At 42.9% G+C, this 23,956-nt stretch overlaps 1 protein-coding gene across 1 annotated transcript in view; it reads left to right on the forward strand.

Moving 5' to 3' along the window:
• Positions 1 to 13,575, forward strand: part of LOC105478861 (serine protease 38) — a 28,153-nt gene extending 14,578 nt beyond the window's left edge. Inside the window, exons 4-5 of the mRNA XM_071081695.1 lie at positions 12,841 to 12,983; positions 13,321 to 13,575. Of these exons, the coding sequence (XP_070937796.1) occupies positions 12,841 to 12,983; positions 13,321 to 13,575 (398 nt within the window). The remainder of the gene's footprint in view (positions 1 to 12,840; positions 12,984 to 13,320) is intronic.
• The last annotated feature ends 10,381 nt before the right edge of the window (positions 13,576 to 23,956 follow it).

The following is a 23,956-nucleotide window of genomic DNA, read 5'->3' on the forward strand; positions in this document are numbered from 1 at the left end:
GTATTTAGTCCTTCTTCACATATAATGTAATTATTGATTTTGTGGATTTAAATTTGCCATTTTGCTAAATGTTTTCTGTGTATCTATATAATCTCTTTCCTCTATTCCTTTTTCCATGTCTTCTTTTATGTTAACAAAGTGACTTTTGGTATGCCATTTTCATTCTTCCCTTGATTTTTTAGACTATATTTCAAAAGATGTTTTCTAAACAGTGGTTGTAGGGCTTGCTTTGTTTATCACAATCCAGTCAGATTAATACTGATTTAATTCTGGTGAAATATAACAATGGTTAAAGACCGAAAGCTTTCCCTCCAAGATCAGGAACAAAATTAAGATGCCTGCTTTCACCACTGGTATTCCACATTATACCAGAAGCTCTGGACAGACAAATTAGGTGAGAAAAATAAATAAAAGAAATCCAAATTGGAAATGCAGAAGTAAAACTATCTCTGTTTGCAGATGACATGCTCCTATATATAATCCCAATGAAAATCCCAAAGAATCCTAAAAACAAACACTCAGTAACAACAAAATAAAACTACAGATAATTTTTAAAATCCAGCCAAGTGGCACGGTGCAAAATCAACACACAAAAAAATAAGTCGTGCTTCTATACAACCTCAATGAACAATTCAAAAAGGAAAATAAGAAAATTTCCCATCTGCAGTGGCACCCAAACCAAAACATACCTATGATAAAAATGTATCTAAGAAAATGAAAACTACAAAATGACATTGAAAACTACAGAACGTTGCAGAAAGAAATTTTTGAAAACATAAATAAATGCAAAGACAGCTGATGTTCATGGATTGGGAGACTTAATATTGTTAAGATGACAATATTACCCAAAGTGATCTACAAACACAGTCCTTATCAAGATACCAATGCCCCTTTTTGCAGAAATAAGAAAGTCAGTCTTCAAATTTATATGTAATTAGAAGAGGCCACAAATAGCTAAAACAATCTTAAAAAAGAACAACCTGGCCGAGTGCAGTAGCTCACGCCTGTAATGCCAGCACTTTGGGAGGCCGAGATGAGCAGATCACCTGAGGTCAGGAGTTCGAAACCAGCCTGGCCAACATGGTGAAACCCATCTCTACTAAAAATACAAAATTAGCCGAGTGTGGTCGTGGGCGCCTGTAATCCCAGCTACTTGGGAGGTTGAGGCAGGAGAATCACTTGAACCAAGGAGGCAGAGGTTGCAGTGAGCCAAGATCGTGCCACTGCACTCTAGCCTGGGCAACAAGAGCGAGACTCCATCCTAGGGAAAAAAAAAAAAGCAACGTTGGACGACTCATACTTCCTGATTTCAAAATATACCATGAAGCTGCAAGAGTCAAAATCATGGGTTATGGCATAAGGAAAGATATAGAGACCAATGGAATAGAATTGAGAGTCCAGAATAACTGGCCCATTCATTTTCAATGAAGGTGCCAAGTCCATTCCATGGAGAAGGAACCATCTGTTCAACAAGTTGTACTAGACATTCACATATAAAAGAATGAAGTTGGACCCTTACTTCATACCATATACAAAATTTACCACAGAAGTTATTGAAGACTAAGTATATCAACTCAAAGTATAAAATTTTAGAATAAAACTGTCATTGGTTGAATTATGTCCCCCAAAAGACATATTGAAGTTAACACCCCCAGTAGTCATAAATGGAACATTTTAGAAATAGGCTATTTGCAGATGTAATCAAGTTAAGATGAGGATGTTAGGGTGGGGCCTTATCCAATATGACTGATGTACATATAGGAAAAGGAGAAGGGACACAGGCATGGAGCATGCATGTGATGACAGAGGCAGGGACTGGAGCCATGCACCTGCCAGCCATGGAATGCCAAGGATTTCTGGCAAAATCCTAGAAGCTAGGAAGAGGAAAAGAGGGATCCTCCCTGAGACCCCTGATAGGGAGCCTGGCCCTTCTGACACCTTAACATCAAACTTCTGGTCTGCAGAGCTGTGAGACAAAAACTTTTTGTCATTTGCAACTGCCCAGTTTGGGGTACTTCGTGACAGCAGCCCTAGGAAACAAATACAGAAACATAGGTCAAGAAATCACGACCTTAGACTTGGCAATAGTTTCTTAGAGACAACAAAAACATGAGCATCAAAATAAATTGGCCAGGTGTAGTGGCTTATGTGTATAATCCCAACAGTTTGGGAGGCCAAGGTGGGTGGATTAGTTGAGTCCAGGAGTTCGAGACCAGCCAGGGCAACATGGTGAAACTCAGTCTCTACAAGAAATACAAAAATTAGCCAGGCGTGGTGGTGTGCACCTGTAATCCCAGGTACTCAGGTGGCTGAGAATCGTTTGAACCCGGGAGGCAGAGGTTGCAGTGAGCCGAAGTTGCACCACTGCACTCCAGCCTGGGCAACAGAGCAAGACTTTGTCTCAAAAAAAAAAAAAAAAAAAAAAGGGTCGGGCGCAGTGGCTCAAGCCTGTAATCCCAGCACTTTGGGAAGCCGAGGTGGGTGGATCACGAGATCAGGAGATCGAGACCATCCTGGCTAACACGGTGAAACCCTGTCTCTACTAAAAATTAAAAAAAAGTAGCCAGGCGTAGTGGTGGGCGCCTGTAGTCCCAGCCACTCGGGAGGCTGAGACAGGAGAATGGCGTGAACCCGGGAAGCGAAGTTTGCAGTGAGCCGAGATCGCACCACTGCACTCCAGCGTGGGCGACAGAGCGAAACTCCATCTCAGAAAAAAAAAAAAAAAAAAAATTAGCTGTGTGTGGTGGCGAGTGCCTGTAGTGCCAGCTACCCAGAGGCTATGGTGGGAGGATTACCTGAGCTCAGTAGGTCAAGGCTACAGTGAGCCAAGATTGCACCACTGCACTCCAACCTAGGTGGCAGATCTAAATTGTCTAAAAAAAAAAAAAAATTGATAAATTGGGCTTCATTGAAATTAAAAACTTTTGTATGTCAAAGACAATACCAAGAAAGTGATAAGAATGGAAGAAAATATTTTCAAATTATGAATTGATAAAAGCCTAGTATCCAGAATATATAAAGAACTCCTATAACTCAACAAAAAGACAAGCAACCCAATTTAAAAATGGGCAGAAGACTTGAACTGACATTTCTCCAAAGATAATATGTAAATGGTCCACAAGCACATGCAAGGATGCTCCACATCATTAGTCATTAGGAAACACAAGTCAGAACCCCAGCATCCATTCATCACTTGCTAAAATGGCTGTAATCAAACAAATGGAAAATAGGTTCTGGCGAGGGTGTGGAGAAAGCAGAGCCCTTGTTCATTGCTGGTGGGAATTAAAAATGACATACTCCCTGCAGAAACAATTTAGAAGTTCCTTAAAAAGTTAAACAGGCCAAGTGTACTGCTCATCTTTAATCCCAGCACTTTGGGAGGCCAAGGCAGGAGGATTGCTTGAACCCAGGAGTTTGAGATCAGCCTGGGCAGCATAGCAAGACCCCAACTCTAAAAATAAAAATGTTAAACATAGAATTACCCTATGGCCCAATTACCATGCATAACAACTCCACTCCTAGGTATGTACTCAAAGGACTGAAAGCTAGTGTTCAAACAAGTACATGTACATGTGTGTTCATAGTAGCACTATTCATAGTAGCCAAAAGGTGGAAACAGCTCACATGTCCCACAGTGGAAAAATGAAACTGGGGTATAGACATAGGATGGAAAATTGTTTCAAGCATAAAATGGAATACATGCTACAACACTGTCGAGCCTCACAAACACAATGCTAAGTGAAAAAGCCAGACACTAAAAGTCCTATATTGTGCGATTCAATGTATAAGAAATATCCGGAACAGGCAAATCATACAGATGGAATACAGATTGGTGGCTACCAAGGACAGGGTCTAGGGATGACTTTTGGCTTGATGAAAATGTTTTGGAATTAGATGGTGGCAATGGTTATATGGCATTGTGAATGTACTAAATGCCACTGAATTGTCTGCTTTAAAATGCTTAATTTTATGTAATGTAAATTTTGCCTTGATTTTTAAAAAGTGCTGTCCAGGTGTGGTGGCTCATGCCTGCAGTCCCAGCACTTTGGGAGTCCGTGGCAGGAGGACAGCTTAAGGCCAGGAGTTTGAGACAAGCCTGGGAAACATAGCAAGACTCTGGTTATAAAAGAGGGGTTTGTTTTTTACCTTTTTTTTTTTTTTTTTTTTTTCGAGACAAGGTCTTGCTCTGTTGCCTAGACTGGAGTGCAGTAATATGAACACAGCTTATTGCAGCCTCAACCTCCTGGGCTCCAGCGATCCTTCTTCCTCAGACTCCTGAGTACCTGGGACCACAGGCATGCACCACCACACCAGGTAATTTTCTTTATTAGAGATGAGGGTCTCGTTTTACTGCCCAGGCTGGCCTCAAGGGATCCTCCCGCTTTTCAAAGTGCTGGGGTTACAGGTGTGAGCCACCAGATCAAGCCAAAAAAGTTTTTAATAAAAGCTTCAATAACAGAATTTTCATTGGAAACTCTCATCTTTCATGTGAGAATGCCTTCATTTTATACTCTACATTTTTATTTGAGACATCGTTTACAAACTGTAAAATCCGCAAATATTAAGTTTATAGCTCAATTATTTTAACATATTCTTTTTTCATTTTTTAAAATTTTATTTCCTGTAACATTGGAGGTTACAATGACTTTTTAAAGCAAATTCCAGACACTATAATTCATCCACAAATATTTCAGTGTAGACAAACATTTTATTTATATATTTATTTAATCTTATTTTATTCTTTTAGTGGCAGGGTCTTGCTCTGTCATCCAGGCTGGAGTGCAGTGGCACAGTCATAGCTCACTGCCACCTCTAACTCTTGGGCTCAAATGATCCTCCTGCCTCAGCCTTCAGAGGAGCTGGGACTACAGGTGTGCGCCACCATGCCTGGATACTTTTTACACACGAATAGTCCTGTTGCATCACCATTACCACCCTTCAAGATAAAGGACATTTCCTCACTAGAGAAAACTTCCAGTCTCCCCAGGTGACAAATCCCCCTTGCCAAGGTAACCATATTCTGAATTTTGTCATCATTTAATAGTTTTTCCTGTTCTTAAACTTCGTTAATGAAATCACACAGCATGGATTCCCTCTGTGCCCAGCTTTTTTCGATGACTACTGTTTTTGAGATTCATTCATGTTGTTTCCACATCAGCAGCTCATCCTTTTTCTGTTGTGTCTTCTTTCAGTGTTTGCATGCAGCAAAGTTTCTTCTCTCCATAGTCCTACTAACAGACGTCTGGGCTGCCATCAGTGTTTAGGTCATGTGAATAAGTCTGCAACAGATATTACTGTGCAAGTCTTTTGGGGAATATACGTACTTATTTATCTTGGGTCTATGCTTGGTAGAATCTGTTGGCTGTGGTGTAGGGATAAATTCAACTTTATTAGAAACTGCCAAACATGTTTCTAAAGTGGTCATGCCATTTTTCAATCCTGTGAGCAATGTAGGAGAGTGCTAGTTGCTGCACCTCTTTGCCGATACTTGGTAGTGCCATCTTTTTCATTTCAGTTATGCTATTCATGTCTCATGACCGCTTCTTCAGGTTTGCTGACTTGTAGGAGTTCTTTATATACTCTGGATACATGTATTTCGACGTGTATTGCAAATATTTTCTACCAGACTGTGACTTGGTTTGTCATTTTCTTTTTTTGTTTTATTTTTCTTTTTTAGAGATGGGGTCTTGCTCTGTTCCCCAGGCTGGTTTCAAACTTCTGGCTTCAAACGTTCCTCCCACCTCAGCCTCCCAAAGTGTTGGGATGACAGTCATGAGCCATTGCACCTGGCCAGCTTTTAATTTTCTTAGCAGTGTCTTCTGGTGGGAAAAAGTTTTTAATTTTGATGAAGTCCAATTTATTTTTATATTAATATTTTGGTTTCACACATGGGGGGTCTTTTATATTCTGTTTATAGAGATTTGCCTATTGTAAGTTTACAAAGACAATTTTCAACATTTATTCTAGAAGCGTTTTGAATTTAATTTTTATATTTAGGCATAAGATCCATCTGAAATTAATTTTTGCATATGGTGTGAGGAAAAGGCCAAGTTTGAGCCAGCTAGTGGCAGTGTCATGTCTGCTGTGACTCCGTGCGTGACCCTCAGTGGGCTTTCAGTGCTGTCCACGGCCCTCTCCTGAGCACCGCCGCTGCAGATGAGCATTGCAGTCTAGTAGTCAGAGCCAGCACGGGCACTCTGGGAGCCTTTGCATTTCCACTTGTGTTTGGAGTCAGCCCCCTCATTTCTACAAAATGCCTGCTAAGGTTTCGAATGATCCATTGTTTTCCATGGCTCTTGGTCCTGTTCCCTGAGACATCCTTTCTTTTGCATTCGTCTCCTTGGCTACTCCTTAAGCAGGCTTTGAAAAATGTTCATTCTGTCTATTTGTCATGATGTCAGGATGTCTTAAGCTACAGGACTTACATACTCAGGTTTAAGTTTTGTTTGCTTTAAGCAAGTTAGATGGATGTTTTGGCCATTATAATGTGAAAACTCTTATTTCTTTGCAGTATTTCACCAATTTGTGTGTCTATGATAATTGTAAATACATGCAATGACTGTATTTCTTTTTTCTAATATAATTCTTTATTTTATTTTATTTTAAAAAATTGAGCTAAGGCCTTACTATGTTGCCCAGGCCCAGGTCTTGAACTCCTGGGCTCAAGTGATCCACCTGCCTTGGCCTCCCAAAGTGCTGGGATTACAGGCATGAGCCACCACGCCCAGCTCTACGGCTCCATTTTAATGCCAAGGAATAAGTGTTCTAGCAGCACAAACTGGTCCATGCGAGGTAACGCGGATACATTCAGGTTCAGCCAACAACGTTTTGCATTTTTATGCTTCTTTTCCTGCCAGCCCTAAGGAAGTCAGTGTTGCCTGAATGCTTTAATAAAACATATCGCTGTTTAAATGTATGCAACTGAGCCAGGTGCAGTGGTCCAAGCCTGTAATCCCAGCACTTTGTGAGGCTGAGATAGGAGGATTGCTTGAGGCCAGGAGTTTGAGACCAGTCTGGACAACATAGTGAGACCCCATCCCTACAAAAAAGGAAATAAAATAAAATAATTAGGCAGGCATTGAGGTGCATACCTGTAGTCCCAGCTACTTGGGAGGCTGAGGCAGGAGGATGGTTTGAGCTCAGGATGGCTTGAGTCCAGGCTGCAGTGAGCCATACTCATACCACTGCATTCCAGCCTGTAACAGAGCAAGACCCTGTCTCAAAGAAAAAAAGGTATGTAACCAGAGCAGGACCCTGTCTCAGGGAAAAAAGAAAAAAAAGGTATGTACTGAAAAATAAGTTTTTAAAAGGTATTTTATATATATTGCATTTGAGCAACTTTCTCAGATTTTCTTGGCTTAGTGGCCTTTTGACATTGTGAACATCCTGTTCCCCAGTTCAGACTGGTGACAGTTTTACAAGTACAGATCTTAGATTCTTATGTCTTCTCCTGACATCCTCGATGTGCCACCACTCTTTCTGAGGTAACACTTCCTAAATGTCATCGCTGCCTGTTTGGGTGTGTTAGACTGTTGAGGGACAGCACCCCGAGGGTACTTAGAGTCACTGTCATCCAGCAGAGGATGTCTACCGGGAACTTCCTTAATTCTTCCCAGGACTTAGCACAGAATGCCTTAGCACTGGTGCCAACGGCCACACCCTGAGCAGATCTTTATTCCAAGCCATGTCTTGCTTGATTTTCTCTTTGCCCCTAGGCTTTATTTTATTTTCAGAATATTTTGCTAGCTAGAAAGACTTGAGAACAGACTCAGTTTAATTTTCCAACCCAGAAAACCGCAGCCCCTGTCTTACAGGGGTCAGTAAACTACAGACGAGGAGTCAGATCCACTCCATTGCTTGGTTCTGTGTTGTCTGTGAGCTTAGGATGGTTTTTACACTTTTGTTTTTAAAATATTATTTTATATTTTGAGACACAGTCTCAGGCTAGAGTGCAGTGCATTGATCATAGCTCACTGCAGCCTCAAACTCCCAGGCTCAGGCAATTCTCCCACTTCAGCCTCCTGAGCAGCTGGGACTATAGGCGTGTGCCACGATACCCAGCTAATTTTTGTTATTTTTGTAGAGACGGGGGTCTCGCTATGTTGCCCAGGCTGGTCTCAAACTCCTGGGCTCAAGTGATCCTCCTGCTTCAGTCTCCCAAAGTGCTGGGGTTACAGATGAGCCAGTGCACCCAGCCTACACTTTTAAATGGTTGGGGGGAAAAAAAAACCCAAAAGAGGAATATTTCATAAAACATGAAAATTATTTAAAACTCAAAATTCAGTGTCCCTACATTTTTCTTCAAGCACATACATGCCTGTTTATTTACATATTGCCTCTGGCTGTTTCCATTCCACAACAGCAGAGTGGAGCAGTGGCTGCAGAGCTGAGACGGCCTGTAGAGCCTACAGTGTCTACATTTTGGTCCCTTATGGAGTTTGCTCACCCCTTCTTCACTGCGTGTCCTCTACGGTTGTTTGAAAATTGGCGTCTTCTCTTTCGAGTTCCTCTCTTTTCTGTAGTGCCTTTTCCTCAGCCAGAATCGCCATTTGGCTTTCGTCATCTTGTGAGGTCTCTCAAGTTCATTAAACATATTTTGTACTTTCCATGTCTCCGTCAGCAACAGTTTGTGCCACTTCATCCCCCAAGCCACCATCTTCCCAACCTCCTATATCAGTTTTCCCTTCATTTTTCCAGATCCTACTGTGAGTGCTGCTAGCCACCAGCTTCCAAAACCAAGGCCACGTTTTTTATATTTTAGAGAAGCCTCTAATTCCTAGATGCCATTTCTGTATCATTTATCTATTGCCACAAGAATGCTGCATTATAAAGAGTGAGCAGCCCTGGTTCACCCAGCAATGGGCCTTTTACTGAGCTCAGGCAGCTGTGGGTTGGTGATGTAACCTGTGGGTTCTTCTGGTTGGGCTGAGCTTCTTCCATTGGGCTGCTGGCTGGCCTGGGACAGCCTGAGCTGAGGGGCTGGACTCTGCCCCATGCAACTGTCTCCATCCAGCAGGCTGGCCTGGCTGTGCCCCTCGGCAATGGTGAAGATTCAAGAGAGGGAGAAACAAGCACTTTTCCAAGCCCCTGCTTAAATCCCGTTGACCAAACCATGTCCGTGGCAAAATTCAGATCCAAGGATTGGTGAAATGCGACACCACACCTCGATGAGAGGAACCGCAAGACATGTGGCAGAGGGCACCCATGTGGGAAAGGCGGAGAAGGGGACCCACTAGTGCAGTCCATTTCCCCTGCACTCCTATTTTACTACTCAGCGTACAAACACTTTAAATAGCGTAACTCCATTTTCTTCTTTAACCCCTTACACTTTTGTTCTGTATTTTTCTTCTATACATTATATTGGCATGAATGCTGCTTTAAATCCAGTAATCCTTGACCACATTTTTCACTAGTCTTTCATTTTTAACCACAACCAGGAAAGGGTTAACCCAAGGCCCAAATTCAGTTCACCCAAAACCAGGACCACCCACCTCCCGGTAACAGCCCTCGTTCTCCAGCTCTGTCTCACAAATGTCTGCATCCTCCTCATCTCCTCCAGGGCATGTGAGCAGGCAGGTGTCTTAGTCCATTTGTGTTGCTGTAAAGGAATACCTGAGGCTGGGTAGTTTCTAAAAAAGAAGTTTTTTTGTCGCAGGGTTCTGTAGGCTGTACAGGAAGCATGGTGCTGGCGTCTGCTTCAGGGCCTCAGGCTGCTTCCACTCATTGGGAAGGGGAAAGGACCACATGGCCAGAGGGGAGGAGAATTCCCAGGCTCCTTTTAACAACCAGCTCTGTCTGTTGGAAGCTAATAGAATGAGAATTCACTCCCCTCACCTCCACAGCACCAATCTATTCATGAGGGATGCACTCCCCAGGACCCAAATTCCTCCCTTTAGGCCCACCTCCAACATTTGGAGTTGAATTTTAACATGGGATTTACATCCCAACTATAGCAGCAGGGCAGGCGAATGGTGCCTGCATGTCGACCTATGATCTGTAGGCCCAGGTCATATCCATGCTTCAAGGTACCCTCATTCCAGGAAAGCTTTCTCAAATTCAGCTCTGCCCCCTCTCCCTTCTGAATGCCATTTTATATGTCTGGTGTCTGTCCGTCTCTCTTTGTTTGGGGCACAGAATGCATTCTAATTCTCAGATCAAAAAAAATTTACTCTTCATTGGTTCCTGCACAGTGCTCTTTTAATGTTTGCTTGCTTATAATAATATGGACACCAATCCAACAGGGAAACTAGAGCACTGACAACGTATCTGCTTCTGTGACCCTGCCCCATCTGGCTTTCCACCTCTCCTCCTCTGAGGGAACTTCTTTTTTTTTTTTTTTTTTTTTTTGAGATAGAGTTTCGCTCTTGTTGCCCAGGCTGGAGTGCAATGGCACGATCTCCAGCTCACCACAACCTCCACCTCCCGGGTTCTAGTGATTTTCCTGCCTCAGCCTCCCAAGTAGCTGGGATTACAGGCATGTGCCACCATACCTGGATAATTTTGTATTTTTAGTAGAGACGGGGTTTCTCCATGTTGGTCAGGGTGGTCTCGAACTCCCAGCCTCAGGTGATCCAACTCCTTGGCCTCCCAAAGTGCTGAGATTTCAGGCGTGAGCCACCGCGCCCGGCCTCTGAGGGAACTTCTTACCATGCATCTTTGACAGACAGGTCATGGTAAGTATATCCATGGATTCCCAGGCCTTTGCAGAGAATCTGTTGCCCTCAGGAACAACAGCCCACAGATTGGAAAGCTCCAACCTTGATCACAGGAGCAGTAGACTTCACCCTCTCTAATGAGGACCAGCCTTTATATTTTCCTAACACCCTGAGACGGACACTAGGAATAGCCATGCCCTTTCTATGAGACATGTGTAGCGTTGTCTTGGCTGAATTAGTAAAAAAGCCATCCATACACAATGTAGCACAGGGTTCCAGGATGCATACGTGAACCACAGGCCACAAGACTTGGTTTACAGTGCCCCAATCAAGGCCAGGAAACCAAACGTAACTGAAAAGTAGCCCTCATATTTATTTGGGTCGCTTAGATGATATTACATGATATGCAATTCCACAACAACACATATTCCCCCTTTCATTTTCCCTCTTCTCCCATTCTCCCACACCCAACAAATCTTTGAACACATACATACACAAAAACAAAAAATAAAAACCAGCCGGGCGCTGTGGCTCACGCCTGTAATCCCAACACTTTGGGAGGCTGAGATGGGCAGATCACCTGAGGTCGGGAGTTTGAGACCACCCTGACCAACATGGAGAAACCCTGTCTCTACCAAAAATACAAAATTAGCCAGGTATGGTGGCACACGCCTGTAATCCCAGCTACTTGGGAGGCTGAGGCAGGAGAATCACTTGAACCTGGGAGGCAGAGGTTGCAGTGAGCCAAGATAGCACCACTGCATTGCACTCCAGCCTGGGCAATAAGAATGAAACTCTGTCTAAAAAAAAAATAAAAAACAAACAAATCACCGACCAAGCACAGTGGCTCATGCCTGTAATCCCAGCACTTTAAGAGGCCAAGGCAGGTGGATCACCTGAGGTCAGGAGTTCAAGACCAGCCTGGCCAACATGGTAAAACCCCATCTCTACTAAAAATATAAAAATTAGCCAGGCATGGTGGCGCCCACCTGTAGTCTCTGCTACTTGGGAGGTGGAGGTTGCAGTGAGCCAAGATTGCACTACTGCACTCCAGCCTGGGCGACAGAGTGAGACCCGGTCTCAAAACAACAAAACAAACAAACAAAGCCTCTATGTGACTTTCAACTCCCTAGACTGTTCTGTCCTGATTTGACTCTTCATGGAACACTCTCTTACTTTTGACATCTTTTATTTGTTTTAACTTTTATAATTGTTTCTTTTTGATATAAATATTCAGGAAACCAAACATAGGGTTGGGGTTAGGGCTAGGGGTTAGGCTTAGGGTTAGTGTTCCTTCAGTGTGTGGTGGGGATCCTCCCCAGTGAGACCTGGGCTCCTCCCCATCTGTGGTTGGGATTTCATTCATGGGTCATTGGAGTTACTCCCTGTCTGTGGTCAGGGCTTCCTCCCCTACCCTCCACAAATGGTGAGGTTTTCTCCCTGTGAATGGGCAAAGCTTCTCCCTACATGTGGTGGGGCTCCTTCCCCTGAGTGGTCAGGGTTCCTCTCTCCGTGTGGTGAGACTCCTCCCTATGTGTGGTCAGGACTCCTACCTGTGTGGTGGGATTCCTCCCTATGTGTGGTCAGTGCTCCTTCCAGTTTGTGGTGGAGCTCCTCCCTATGTGTGGTTAGGGCTCCTCCCTCTGAGTGTTCAGGGCTCTTCCCTGTGTGTGGTGGGACTCCTCACCATGTGCAGTGGGGCTCCTCCCTATGTGTGGTCAGGGCTTCTCCCTACGTGTGGTGGGACTCCTCCCTATGTGTGGTCAGGACTCCTCCCTATGTGTAGTGGGGCTCCTCCCTATATGTGGTGGGACTCCTCCCTATGTGTGGTCAGAACTCCTCCCTATGTGTAGTGGGGCTCTTCCCTATGTGTGATGGGGCTCCTCCCTATCTATAGTGGAGCTCCTCCCTATGTGTGGTCAGGACTCCTCCCTATGTGTAGTGGGGCTCCTCCCTATATGTGGTGGGACTCCTCCCTATGTGTGGTCAGGACTCCTCCCTATGTGTGGTCAGGACTCCTCCCTATGTATGGTGGGACTCATCCCTATGTGTTGTTAGGGCTCCTCCCTATGTGTGGTGGGGCTCCTCTCCATGGGCTGTCCCCTTGGTGTCCATTGTGGGGCAGGGATCCCCCCACCCCACCCAAGGCAGGCGCTGCCCCCTCACGGGAGCCCTCCTCCCACAGGTGAGACCTCAGACGAGCTGCAGGAGGTGCAGCTCCCGCTGATCCCGGAGCCCTGGTGCCGCCTGCTCTACGGACACGTGTCCTACATCATGCCCGACATGCTGTGTGCTGGGGACATCCTGAACGTTAAGACCGTGTGTGAGGTGTGCCCCTCCTGGTCCGTGAGACAGAGGTCACGGGTGCCCTGTGCCTGTGGACCCCAGGGGACCCCGCTCTGGCCTCCCACTGACTAGCAGGAGCCCTGCAGCCGTGCCCTGAGCTGAACAGGGCGATGTATGACAATGTATGAATGCCACATGCCTGCAGCAGGCCTCCCTGCAGCTCTGGGCTGTGTTGCAGCCAGTAGGGGGGCTGGGTGAGAGGGGGACACTGGCCCCTTCCAGCAGGGCCTGCACAGCCACCCCCTTGCACCGAGAGACAGGTGCAGGAGGCAGCAGACCTGGGACTCCCAGTTCACAATAACTCCCTCTTCCTTTCTAGGGCGACTCCGGGGGCCCACTTGTGTGTGAATTCAACCGCAGCTGGTTGCAGATTGGAATTGTGAGCTGGGGCCGAGGTTGCACCAACCCTCTGTACCCTGGAGTGTATGCCAGTGTTTCCTATTACTCAGAATGGATATGTTATAACATAGAAATCACACCCACTCCTGCTCAGCCAGCCCCTGCTCTCTCTCCAGCTCTGGGGGCCACTCTCAGCGTCCTTGTGGCCATGATGGCTGGCTGGTCAGTGCTGTGAGGTCAGGATACCCACTCTAGCATTCTCACGGCTGCACACCCTGCCCCAGCCCAGCTGCCTCCAGAGCCCTAAGCATCTCCTGTCCTGGTCTCTCTGAAGCAGGCAAGGGCCACCTATCCCAGAGGTGGATGCTGAGTCCAGGAGGTGATGAGCAAGTGTACAAAGAAGAAAGGGAAGGGGGAGAGTGGCTGGCCAGGGAGAACCCAGCTTGGGCAGAGTGCACCTGAGATTTGATAAGATCATTAAATATTTACAAAGCAAGCCTCTGAGATCACCTGTGTGGCTCCTTCTGCCCCTGCCAGAGTCATTGTCCTCTTCCACGCACAGAAAGGAGAGACTATCACCCCTCCTGAGGCTCTCAGGAAAGGAGAAGCACAGACCAAATCAGCTCTTTCCAGAAACAGAGGGGCGATGACACAGACACACTCCTCTGAATCTGTGGGATGTGGTCAAAGCCCAGGCCCGAGGAAAGGTCATTGCTTACATGCCTACACCTGTACATATAAAACAGCTGCAGACATTTAAACATCCAATTGCAAAAAAATAAAAAAATTTAAAAAAAAAAGTGTTGGGGCGGTAACCTGAGCTGAAAGTAGACACCAGGAAGGAACAAACACGATGAAGCATGAAGGAGCCCCAAGTCAGAAAAGCACCAAAAACTCGTATTTCGAAAGTCTGCTCCCTGGAAAAAATCAAACAGTGTACAGGGGTTGGGGGAGATCACTAACCTACTCAAGATAGGAGATGAGAACAAAAATATACAAAATGAGAAATGACAAGTGAAAATGATCCACCAACAGAGAAAAGGTAAGAAACCACACGAGAGAGTGTACAACTCTATATAAATAAATTTAAATGAAAATTTAAATGAAAACAAGCAGCACTTTTTAGGAAAATAAATTTGCTAAAACTAACCCCAGTAGAGAGAGACGTTTTAGGCTGGGCACTGTGACTTATGCCTGTATCCCAGCACTTTGGGAGGTCAAGGCAGGAGGATCACTTGAGCTCAGGAGTTCAAGGCCAGCCTGGGCAACATGGCAAGACCCTAGTCTAAAGAAATGAGCCAGGCATGGTGGTACACACTTGTAATCCCAGTTACTCTGGAGGCTGAGGTGGGAGGATTGCTTGAACCCTTGAGGTTGAGGCTGCAGTGAGATGTGATCGTGCCACTTCACTCCAGGCTGGACCACACAGTGAGACACAGTCTCAAAAAAAAAAAAAAAGAGAGAGAGAGAGAGAAAGACAGAGAAGTTTTATTAAATAGACCGAATTTTTGTAGAAGAAATTGAGACATTTAAGAAAGAACATCCCCCCCACGGTAAAAGTTTCTGGGGAGTCAAAAGCTATATATGGATTTTTTACTGCATGGGGGGTACCAGTAACCCCAACGTTGTTCAAGGGTCAACTGGACTTCCTTTTACAATTTTAAATAGTTGCCCTAGAGTTCACAATAATTACAACTAATCTATGCCCACTTTCAAAAAAATACTACCATTTCACATTTCATAGGTAGTATCTCATCTAGTGATGAGACATCAGTAGCATTCTTCATTTCTGTTACAGTGGTTTTGATTTCTAGCATTTCTTTTTGTTTGATTGGTTTTCATCTTCACATTTTATTTTTATTTTCATAGATTTAGGGGTGCAAGTGCAGTTTTGTTACATGGATATATTGCATAGTACTGAAGTCCAGGCTTTTAGTGTAACCATCACCCAAATAGTGAACACTATGCCCATTAGGTAATTTCTCCTTCCTCATCCCCGTCCCACTCTCCCACCTCTCTGAGTCTCCAGTATCTATTATCTGCTCTCTATATCCATATGTACACATTATTTAGCTCCCACATAAGTGAGAACATATGCTAATTGACTGTTTCTGAGTTGTTTCATGTAGGATAATGGCCTCCAGTTCTATCCACATAGCTGCAAAAGACATGATTTCATTCTTTTTATGAGTGAGTAGTATTCCATGATATATATGTACATTTTCTCTATCCAACCATCTGTTGATGGACACTCAGGTTGCTTTCCTGTCTTTAGCATTTCTTTTTATTCTTTGAGTTTCATGGCTCTGCTTTCAGTGCCCCTCTCTTTTTCTATGTGGCCCACTTTTCCCATTACAGCCCTTAGTGTATTAATCCTAATACTTCAAATTCTCAGTCCAATAATTCCAAAATATCTGCCATATCTAAGTTTTGTTTTGATGCTTGGTCTCTTCAGGCTGTGTGGGGTTTTTGTTTTGCTTATTTTGCCTTTTAGCATGCCTTGTAACTTTTTGTTGAAAGCTAGACATATTAAGTAAGAGGATCTGAGGTAAACTGATCATTGGTGTGAGGTTTATCTGACTAGCAATTAGGCTGTGTTTACCACCTCCTGAAACTGTGGTGTTTGAGTCCGAACTTTCCCCTAATGATCTTGTTTTTGTCTCCTCTGTTGTCTTTGGGTCTCCCTGGAGACTCCTTCTTAAATAAACAAGTAGTTATTTCAGCTGTAATCCTCTGATACTACATAGGAACCCCACAGATGTAATGATAAGGTGTGGGGATGAGGAAGCATTCTTTAGTTCTGTGGTTAGGTCTCAGTCTTTAGTGAGAAGGTCACCACCCAAGTGTTTTTCTCACCTTCACTTTCCCCCCTTAAGTGTGATAGGAAAATAATGGGCTGAAGTTGGGTATTTCCCAACATTCAAGGCTAGGGCAGGCTGGATTCCAGTATTTCCCTTCCCACACGTCAGACTGATAGAACCCAAGTTGGTTAGGCTCTGGATGCATAGTTTCCCTTGAGGGCAGGCTTTGGTTAATGAGAACAGACAGTGCTGGGCATATTTAAAATTGGCTACTTTTCTCCTTGCTATGCCACAAACACTGGGGGATTCTTTTCTGCTCTTCACCTGAGAGCCTGGTGTAGCTTCCAGAACTAAAACTCATAAAAGTGTGAGGACCCCTAAAAGTGGGCCCTGAGGAGTTTTAAGCTCTCAAGGTAGCCCTTGCTTAGTCTCTAGCAGTTCATCAATTACCCTTTAAGTATTTCCACTGGTGCTGACTCTGCTGGGGCCTCTCCTCCCCAGCAAGTTGTGATTGTCTCTGTCCACCTGTCTGTCTCTCCAGTGTTCAGGGAGGTACTTTGCTCTGTGACCTCACTTCTCTTATGAATCTAAAAAGAGTTGTTGATTTTTAGTTTGTTCACCTTTTTTCTTGTTGTAAGGATGGGAGTGGTAACTTCCAGCCTGTTTACATGCCAAACCGGAAGCTAGATGTCACTCAAATACTTCTGTAAAGAAACATCTTGTCATCTACTATTTGGTTGCCTAGTGACAAATTTGTATAGAAAAGACAATGTCTTATTCTTTTCTTTAGAAGCTCTTGAGATCATGTGATTGTTCTTTTTCACCATCTAAAGCGGGCCAATTAGCTTTTAAATATTATTTTTAGGTCATGGATTTAAATATATTTGATGGGTTTCAATTCATTGCAATTATTATTCCTGTGAAAGCTCAAATTGCCCCGTATTCGTACAACAGGAGCTTTGCCAGCTTGGTTCCTGAGTCCTTTTAACAGTGCTAGGCATAATAGTACTAATGGTACCTGCTAGTTTTCTTTTATATGGTTTGACAAGATGTTCAGGCTCATCTGGTCTATTTCCTGTCTAAGACCTAGAGTCAGTCATTCCCCCAAGGAACCTTGTTTTTTTGTAGTCAAACACAGTATTTCAAGAGCACGATCTGAGTGCTCAGAAGATCATTGCTACTGAAGGTGGGATGTAAATTCCAATTTAAGTCCAGAGCTACAGAGTTTTTACTTTAAAAAAAAAAATCTGTAGTTTGTATTCTGTATTGAGAATACTTTCATCAGTTCTAACAGTTTTAGTGTTTCCTTGGGGTTTTTTGGGTGGAGTCTTTAGGGTTTTCTATATATAAGAAATGAAATGTCATCTGAAAACAGAGACCATTTCATTTCTTCCATTCCTATTTGGATGTATTTTATTTCTTTTTCTTGCCTAATTTCTGTGGCAAAGACTTCCACATTAAACAGAAGTGGTGAGAGTGGGCATCCTTGCCATGTTCTTGATCTTAGAGGGAAATCTCAATTTTCACCATTGAGCATAATGTGTTTCTCAAGGAGGTGATAACCCATAATTATTAATTTGTTTTGTCACACATTCACACACAACAATCTCATACACATCATTAATGTGAACACTAACAATATGATGACTGAAAACAGCTCAAATGTTTTGGTATGGCCTTCGTTTCCTCACAGTGTTTGATATTTGTAACTACAGTTTCATCGCTGGAGCGCATGCCAATTATGTTCTCTTCCCTTTAACTCTCATTTAGTGTTAGTGCAACAAGTGATTGTCTATTTAATTCTGGTCGTTGAATAAATGTCTCTTATGGATGTTTCAGGAAGGGTTCATGGAAGCAACCTTCCCTGATTTCCTACAAGTATATCTCTGTTCATTTTATTCAAAGGGCAGTCTTCCTGGATTTAAGTACTTAGCTCCCTTTTTCTTTGAATAAGTATCTTACATGTGGAACTCCATTTTATTAGAACATTGAGGCTTGTTGTCAAAAATGTCTGATATTAATAATTCATTGTCCTCCCAGCACTTTGGGGGGCCGAGGTGGGAGGATCACCTGAGGCTGGGAGTTCGAGACCACCCTGACCAATATGGAGAAACCCTGTCTCTACTAAAAATACAAAATCAGCTGGGTGTGGTGGTGCATGTCTGTAATCCCAGCTACTCGGGAGGCTGAGACAAGAGAATCGCTTGAACCCAGGAGCGGAGGTTGCAGTGAGTCGAGATCACACCATTGCAATCCAGCCTGGGCAACAAGAGTGAAACTGCATCTCAAAAAAAGAAAAAAAAATTCATTGTCTTTCCGCTATAAGTCATTGGTCTTAGTGTTAATCTTTCTGAATTGATTCCCAAGTAGATAATGTCCTATTTTAATATTAACATAACATTTCAAAATTTTTTCTTTTTTTCTCCAAAGTTTACTGACTCCAGGTTACCACCCTTGTTAAAGTTATAAGACTTGGGTTTCTTGTTTGTTTGTTTTTAGTGGCTTATTTATTCATTTATTTTTGTAGAGACGGGTCTCACTATGTTGCCGAAGCTGGTCTCAAACTCCTGAGCTCAAGCAATCCTCCTGCCTCAGCTTCCCCAAATGCTGGGATTACAGGTGTGAGTCATCATCACACCTGGCTTCAAAACTTTTCTTAATTTAGGAAAAGTTTTAATTATAGTTTATTATTTGTTCCAGTATCCGAATCTTCCTTTCTTCTTAGGAATTCTATTAGTTTTTATTTTAAACTCCTCTGCCTACTTTATTTTTAAATCAATTTTATCAAACTTTACTTATAAATTTTCTTGGGTCTTTCTTATCCTTTTCTTAATTCATCTTTCATTTTTAAAACTGCCTTCCTGTCTGCTAGCTTAATTTTCATTTATGAGATGATTTTTCTTTAATTTTAATATTTTCTCAAGTACTATCACCTCATTTCTATGTTTTTCTAATTCTGACTTATGCTGTTTTTCATGTCTTGTATCCTTTTTTTTTTTTTTCTGAGACAGGGTCTCACTCTGTTGCCAAGCCTGGAGTATAGTGATGCAGTCATGGCTCACTGCAGCCTCAAACTCCCAGGCTCAGGTGATTCTCCCGCCCCGGCCTCTCGATTAGCTGGGACCACAGGTTTGTGCTACCATGCCTGGCTAATTTTCTTTTTTGTAGAGACAAGGTCTCATCATGTTGCCCAGGCTGGCCTCAAATTCCTGAGCTCAAGTGATGCTCCTGCCTCAGACTCCCAAAGTGCTGGGATTACAAGCGTGAGTCACCACATCCAACCATTTTCTTTTTTTCTTTTCTGAGATGGAGTTTCCCTCTTGTTGCCGAGGCTGGAGTGCAATGGCACGATCTCGGCTCACTGCAACCTCCACCTCCTGGGTTCAAGCGATTCTCCTCCCTCAGCCTCCCAAGTAGCTGTGATTACAGGCATGTGCCACCATGCTCGGCTAATTTTTGTATTTTTAGTAGAGACGGGGTTTTGCTATGTCAGCCAGGCTGGTCTCAAACTCCTGACCTCATGTGATCTGCCCGCCTCGGCTTCCCAAAGTGCTAGGATTATAGGTGTGAGCTACTGCACCCAGCCCAGCCATTTTTTTTAAATCTGTTTTGAAATAGTAGATTACAGTTTTCACCTGAGTGCTTCTCTTTCTGGCATACTTTCATTGTCTATAGAGGTATTATTATTCTCTTTTCTCTTGCAATAATCTTGCAGAGGATTTGATCTCAATACTTTTGCATTGCTTGTGTTTGTGAGAAATTAAGTCTTTCCAAGCTTTTATAAAGTGTTGGGAGCAAGTCCCCCAAAATCTGGCCATAAACTGGCCTCAAGATTGGCCATAGGCAAAATCTCTGCAGCACTGTCATATGTCCATAATGGCCCCAACCCCCAAGCTGGAAGGTTGTGGGTTTACGGGAATGAGGGCAAGGAACACCTGGCCCACCCAGGCCAGAAAACCGCCTAAAGGCATTCTTAAACCACAAACAAAAGCATGAGCGATCTGTGTCTTTAAGGGTGTGTTCCTGCTGCAGTTAACTAGCCCAACCTATTCATTTAATTTGGCCCATCCCTTCATTTCCCATAAGGAATACTTTTAGTTAATTTAATATCTATAGAAACAATGCTAGTGACTGGTTTGCTATTAATAAATATGTGGGTCAATCTCTGTTCGGGGCTCTCAGCTCTGAAGGCTGTGAGACCCCTGATTACCCACTTCACACCTCTATATTTCTGTGTGTGTGTCTTTAATTCCTCTAGCACCGCTGGAATTAGGGTCTCCCCAACTGAGCTGGTCTCAGCAAAGAAGCATACTTTAGGATAATATCTTTCACTGTTTTCCTGTAGCATGCGTAACTGTGGCAGCTTGTTTTCCAAAATTCCCTGTCTCCATTTCCTGCTTTGATTTTTTTCCTGCCCTTCTTTTCATTTTTGTCATTATTGTCCATAACCTGCCCAATTTTGCCTCCACTGCCAGTGGGGTCTCCTCAATGGGACCTGGTCCCAGAAGGGAGGCTTGGGGGGGCCCTCCAGCACTGCCGACTCCCTACCCAAGCTGTGCCTTCTGTAGTGTGGGCTACTTGTCTTAAGCTAGCCCACATGTAAGCCGCTGCTGGCTCTCTAGGGCTCTCCTATCTCCAGGCCCTCGATGCCACTTCCACCGAGCAACACTGGTAAACATGTGGGACTTGTGGCTGTTGGTGGTTTGTGGGAAGTAGGACAAGCCTTGTCACCTAATTTTATTGTGAAAGTCACCTGTTTCTTTTAGTCTCCAATTGCTCTTTAAAAAAAAAATTGAGACAGGGTCTTGCTCTGTCACCCAGGCTGGAGTGCAGTGATGTGATCACAGCTCACTGTAGCTTTGACCTCCTGGGCTCAAGCAATACTCCCACCACAGCCTCCAGAGTAGCTGGGACTACAGACATGCACCACTATGTCCAGATAATTTTTTAGATTTTTTAGTAGAGACAAGGTCTTGCTATGTTGTCCAGGCTGGTCTCAAACTCCTGGCCTCAAGCCATCCTCCCACCTTGGCCTCCCAAAGTGCTGGGATTACGGGTGTGAGCCACCACACCTGGCCTGCTCTGTCTATTTTATGTGGAGATTCAGAGAGACCTCAATTCTATGTCGTTGCCACTGCCACTTCCAGAATTCCTCATTTGTTTTCAACAACCATTGTTATTTTCTACTCACACACATATGTTTACTCTAGGGTCCTCTCTATAGAAGGCATTTATCCAAGGAAGAGTCGTGACTCACATATATTTACCCTCTAGGGTCCTCTCCACACAAGGCATTTATTCAAGGAATAGTCATGAGCATTAAATACAGTCACTTGTTGTACTAATAGCAAATGAGAATGAGAGGGGAGAGGTGGTAGTGTATAACAGGATGTGCTCCAGTGGTGTAATGATAGTTACAAATATGAAAGACTGCAGGGAAATCAGAAGACCTCTTCTCCATTCCTTCTTGCAGTCCAATGCTTAAATCTGGGATCACTGCCTTTACATGAACTTCTACCATGGAGAGGTATGAAAAGGGAATGGGGTTGTAGCTACCGTGGGGGACATGAAAAGGGAAGAGGGTTGGAGGGGACTCCCTGGAGCTCAGAATGTCCTCTATCTGACTCCAGATAGTTGTTACAAATGGGCTCACATGCACACAGATTCATTGAGCTGTTCCCTTAGGAGGGTCCTCTTTACAAACATAAATGAACACTGATCATAGAAAAATGGTATTAATAATATTTAACGAGGTTTGGGAAAAATAGAATTAGAATACTGGATATCAAAATGTAAAATTGGAGTGGAGGGAGTAGGGCTAAGGTGTTCTAAGGTCTTGTATTATCCAGGTTGAGAGTAAAGCTTTTGATTAACTTTAGATTTTAAAGATTATAAGCTGTAATTTTAAGACTAATCACTGAAAGAATAGAAACAGAGTGTATCATTGTAATTAATAATGGAGGAAGTGGAGAACTAAAAATTTTTTAAAAATCAGCCAGTCCACAAGGCAGGGAAAAAGAGAAAATGTAGAAAAAGAAGAAAAAATTAGAAAGCACAAAATAAGGAGGTATACACAAAAACCAAAACATCAGCAATTACATTAAACTTACAAGATAATCCAGTTAAAATCAAAGAATGTCAGATGGTTACAAAAAAAAAGAAAAGAAATGCTATTACAAGAGATATACCTAAAACAAAAATTAATTAATTAGAAATTTATTAAATAGAAATTTAATGTATGATAGAGAGGGCCAATAAGGTTAAAATTTGGTACTTTGAAAGAACTGTTCATTTGTCTAAGTCTTCAGATAGTTGTGTTTTATATTTATATTTTTATTTTTTTACATATTTTTTGAGACAGGGTCTTGCTCTGTCGCCCAGGCTGGAGTGCAGTACTGCAATCTTGGCTCACTGCAACTTCCACTACCTGGGTACAAATGATTCTCCTACCTCAGCCTCCTGAGTAGCTGGGACTACAGGCGTGCACCACCTTGCCTGGTTAATTTTTATGGTTTTATAGAGATGGGGTTTCACCATGTTGCCCAGGCTGGTCTTGAACTCCTGGGCTCAAGCAATCTGTCCACCTTGGCCTCCCAAAGTGCTGGGACTGCGGGCTGTGTTTTTAATATTTTATCCAGTTTGTAGTTATTTATGGGAAGGTTGAACTGATAGGAACTACATAGCCATTAACAGAAACAGAAAGTACATCAATTAACTCACAGAGAAAAAAAATCATATGATTATCCCAATTAATGCAAAAAAATTTATAAGGTTCAATATCTATTTATGATTAAAATATATATAGGGCAAACTTGAAATATCAGGGAAATTTTCTACTTTGACAAAGGCTACGTTTAATATCCAAGAGCAAGCATTATACTTTTTCTTGAAAAAGCAAGGTGTAAAAATTTTAAAAATAAAATAAATAAAAGTAAAGCATTATACTTTTGTAGAAAGTTTCAATTCTCCTAAAGACTGGGAACCATATAAGAATGTGTTAGATATCATATTGGGCATGTTGACCAAATAGAGGAAAAGGGCTGGAAGAGAAGAAATAAAACTAATGTTATAATAGATGATGGGATGATCTATCCTCCTAGGAAAATCTGCAGAATCAACAAACTCTTCAAACATTTTTAAATTCCACAAGTTTGCCAGATACACAATCAACCTACAAAAGTCAATTACATTTATTGCCATAGCTAGAAAATATAATCACAGAGAAAGAAAACAAAACCATGAAGTACACATAAAACTCCTATGGAGAAAGCACTCCCATTCTAAGGAAAGGCAAAAAAGAGGAAACGAGACATCCCATGCTCTTGTATGAGACAATGTAACATTAATACATATCCAGTTTCCCTCCAGTAAATCCATATATTCAAAAACAATTTTAACCAAAATTTCAATTGGATATTTTTGAAAGAACTCCATAAATTTAATCTGGAAATGTATGTGGTGGAACAAAAGGTCTGTAAATAGGTAAGTCAACCTGAACGATAAGTATAAAGTTATAAACACCTACTTCAAAGCTATGGTGGTCTTAGTAATAAAGGTACTGCTTTGATGAAGGACAAAAAGGCCCATGAGACAGAACAGAGCTCAAACAGATGCACACATGAATGTATTCCCCAGGCAAGGAATGGCCAGGCTGCTTAGTGTAGATCATATTGGGAAACAGGGCTTGCTGTAGGGAGGAAAATAAAACTGGGTTTTATGTAACATCGCCCGTGAAAACAGCCACAGGGCCAATTAAAGACCTAGATACAAAACTTAAAATAAAATGGGAATCAAAAATGCAGAACATCTTTGCGA

The sequence above is a fragment of the Macaca nemestrina genome, chromosome 1 (genome assembly GCF_043159975.1).
Source record: "Macaca nemestrina isolate mMacNem1 chromosome 1, mMacNem.hap1, whole genome shotgun sequence".
NCBI lineage: Eukaryota > Metazoa > Chordata > Mammalia > Primates > Cercopithecidae > Macaca > Macaca nemestrina.